Source organism: Engraulis encrasicolus, chromosome 24 (genome assembly GCF_034702125.1).
Source record: "Engraulis encrasicolus isolate BLACKSEA-1 chromosome 24, IST_EnEncr_1.0, whole genome shotgun sequence".
In the NCBI taxonomy this organism is placed as follows: Eukaryota; Metazoa; Chordata; class Actinopteri; order Clupeiformes; family Engraulidae; genus Engraulis; species Engraulis encrasicolus.
Genome location: NC_085880.1, coordinates 30,415,266 through 30,417,765, shown reverse-complemented (window position 1 = coordinate 30,417,765; position 2,500 = coordinate 30,415,266). Strand labels below are relative to the sequence as shown.

At 43.7% G+C, this 2,500-nt stretch overlaps 1 protein-coding gene across 1 annotated transcript in view; it reads right to left on the bottom strand.

Annotated features, from left to right (window-relative positions):
• LOC134441070 (uncharacterized) overlaps positions 1-2,500 on the bottom strand; it is a 96,348-nt gene that overhangs the window by 8,928 nt on the left and 84,920 nt on the right. Inside the window, exons 8-12 of the mRNA XM_063191262.1 lie at positions 862-1,317; positions 659-765; positions 325-431; positions 153-236; positions 1-20 (exon numbers count right to left, since the gene is read on the bottom strand). The exon at positions 1-20 is cut by the window's left edge and continues 49 nt beyond it. Of these exons, the coding sequence (XP_063047332.1) occupies positions 1-20; positions 153-236; positions 325-431; positions 659-765; positions 862-1,317 (774 nt within the window). The remainder of the gene's footprint in view (positions 21-152; positions 237-324; positions 432-658; positions 766-861; positions 1,318-2,500) is intronic.

Below are 2,500 nucleotides of genomic sequence, written 5' to 3'. Positions count from 1 at the left end.
GTCAGCAGTTGGTCCGCTGCCTACAGAGAGAGAGAGAGAGAGAGAGAGAGAGAGAGAGAGAGAGAGAGAGATAATGTTGTGTATTTGCATGTCTTATATGAAATGTGCTGTACAGATACAGTTATCATTACCATTATCATTGCTTAACTCACATTCAACTGCTTTGTCCTGGTGTGGCTGAGGTGCTCCGCTGGTTAACGACAGTGAATGGAACCACTCCTCAGGAAATTCAGCTCCTGTGAAAAAAAAATATTTTTTAAATTCCTTGTTATATATGCAGTTACATCAATGGCTAATTCATCTATAAAAAAAAATGTATCTTACCACCAGTGGCTATCTTATGATAAAGCTTCCTCTGGGATGTGGTGGATGTGTGAGGAAAGGTTTCCTCCAGTGCAAACGCCCTCTCAACAGCTACCTGGTGCTTGCACCTGTTAAGAAAACGTATTAATACAACTAGACACAACAATCAGACCAGGTTTACAATTGACTTTCGCGAAAAGAGAGAGAGTGAGAGGCCAGGACAACATTGGCTTCACTTGGCGTCTTTCGTCTCTCTGTGTCTCCTCCCACAAAAGGTTGCTTTTTAATGGAAACACAGGGATGGAAAATCATAGTACAGCATATTGTTTGTCATCAGAGAATTATTTCTACACACCGCTGCCCAGACACGCCCTCTGGACAAGAGCAGAAGCCGATGTCCATGCTCACATGGTACCTCTCTGCACCTGTTGAGCTGGGTACACTGAAGTTCATGTCATCCTCCTGTATCCAAAATGCACAAATGAAGAGTTTTTCACAAAAACAATTCATAAAACCACTTTTGAAATGTGATCATAGATGAAAGATTTGCAAGATTACCTTCACAATCCCTTCAAAGTCAACTTTGCTTGTGCTGCCCTCTCTTCTCCCTCGGTTGTTGGCCTCATCTGTTAGGCGACGGGCATAATGAGCCTCCAACCTGGTGTGGACAAAGTCCACAAGCTGGGTCAGGTTATACGCCTTCAGCCGATGTAGGACCTTGTCCTTGAGGACCCGCATTGCCCCCTCCGAAAAGTTATTTGTATGGTGCCCCCTTGTTGGGAGCCCTGCTTGGAGGCAGATGGCCCACTCCTCCCGTCTCCCATACACTTCAGCCAGGTGTTTCTGGAACTGCGGGTGCTCCCTGGCCACTGGGTCCTCGAGGAAGGCCTTGTGAAGTTTCTCCAAGGTGGCTGGCGAGTCGGCGTAGATGAGGCGCTGGAACTCCCTCATCAACTGAGGCCGATGTCCCTTGGGGATGCCATGATGGCAACTCCATAGCCACCTCCACATGGCCTGTGCAAGGTGGAAAATGCACAGGACACATGTGGAATTGAACTTGGCTGCTGATTTATACTTCTGTTTGCGCACGAGCTTAAACATCCTGTGTTCTGGTTCTATGTCTGATCAAACGGAATATCACGAATTAAGCTTATGTGCCCACTTTTTCTTCTTGTTAGCCCTGAGCATTTATTTATTTATTTTTCTGGAAAGGACTAAGTAAAAAACAGTGAATAAATAACTTTCCCCTATCAAAGACCACAGAAGAAACACAGACTAACTAATGACATGAATCTTACCTGTATTTGTTTTCCTCTCCCACCAGTAATGTTGGGCTCCTTCCAGTCTTCTTGGGATCATCTTCGAGTCTGGTTTTGGAGGGTTTCACTCACTGGTGTCCCATCGGACAACGACGCGCAAGGTTCATAGATGCAGCTTTTCAAAACTATCAGCTAAACCTGTATAAGACTGACCTTCTACTGATCCCAAACTAGGGCCAACTCTGTCACATTGTCAACCCCAATTAGGCATCTGCCCCAAACAAGGTGATCTTACTGAGTCATTGTTCCCCAATAGTGTAGCAAGTGATCGGAGGCTAAAGTACTAGACCCATATCTTTATGTTTGTATGTCCATCCATTATCGTTATTGTTTTGCTTTTGGTAAGTAATTTATTGATGCAGTCATGCACTACTCAGAGATGGCATTTTTTGATTCCACAGGGCCCATAATACCATCAGCTCCTTTTGTTATTGACTCAGTGCTGACTCTGTACTCTGCTGGCGCATTGCCCCTTGGTGTGCTTGCCTCAGTGTCTGTCACTTCAACTAGTGTATGCTATTGACTATGTCTCTCTTAGTCAATTTGGACCTTAGCATCTTTGTAATGTAATATAAGAAGGTTGGTGAGCTTGGGTCTTTAATAAAGTGAACTGTGATTATTAATTCTGTGTTGTGTATCATTATTTTTAAAAATCATTACAACCCATCAGCGGTGTAAAAAGGGAAAGTACATTTGTGTCATACAAAAAGATTGCTCATGTCAACCTCTTAGTCGCTATGAGAAGTAAAGCTGAGGGGTGACCCTGACCTCAAAGCCCCTGTTGCACAAGTTGTTGCCTACATGTTGAAAATGTGTATAAATTTGATTGTCGCTGGATGCATCTAGTCACTTTGTTCAAATTACAATTTTCAAATTGA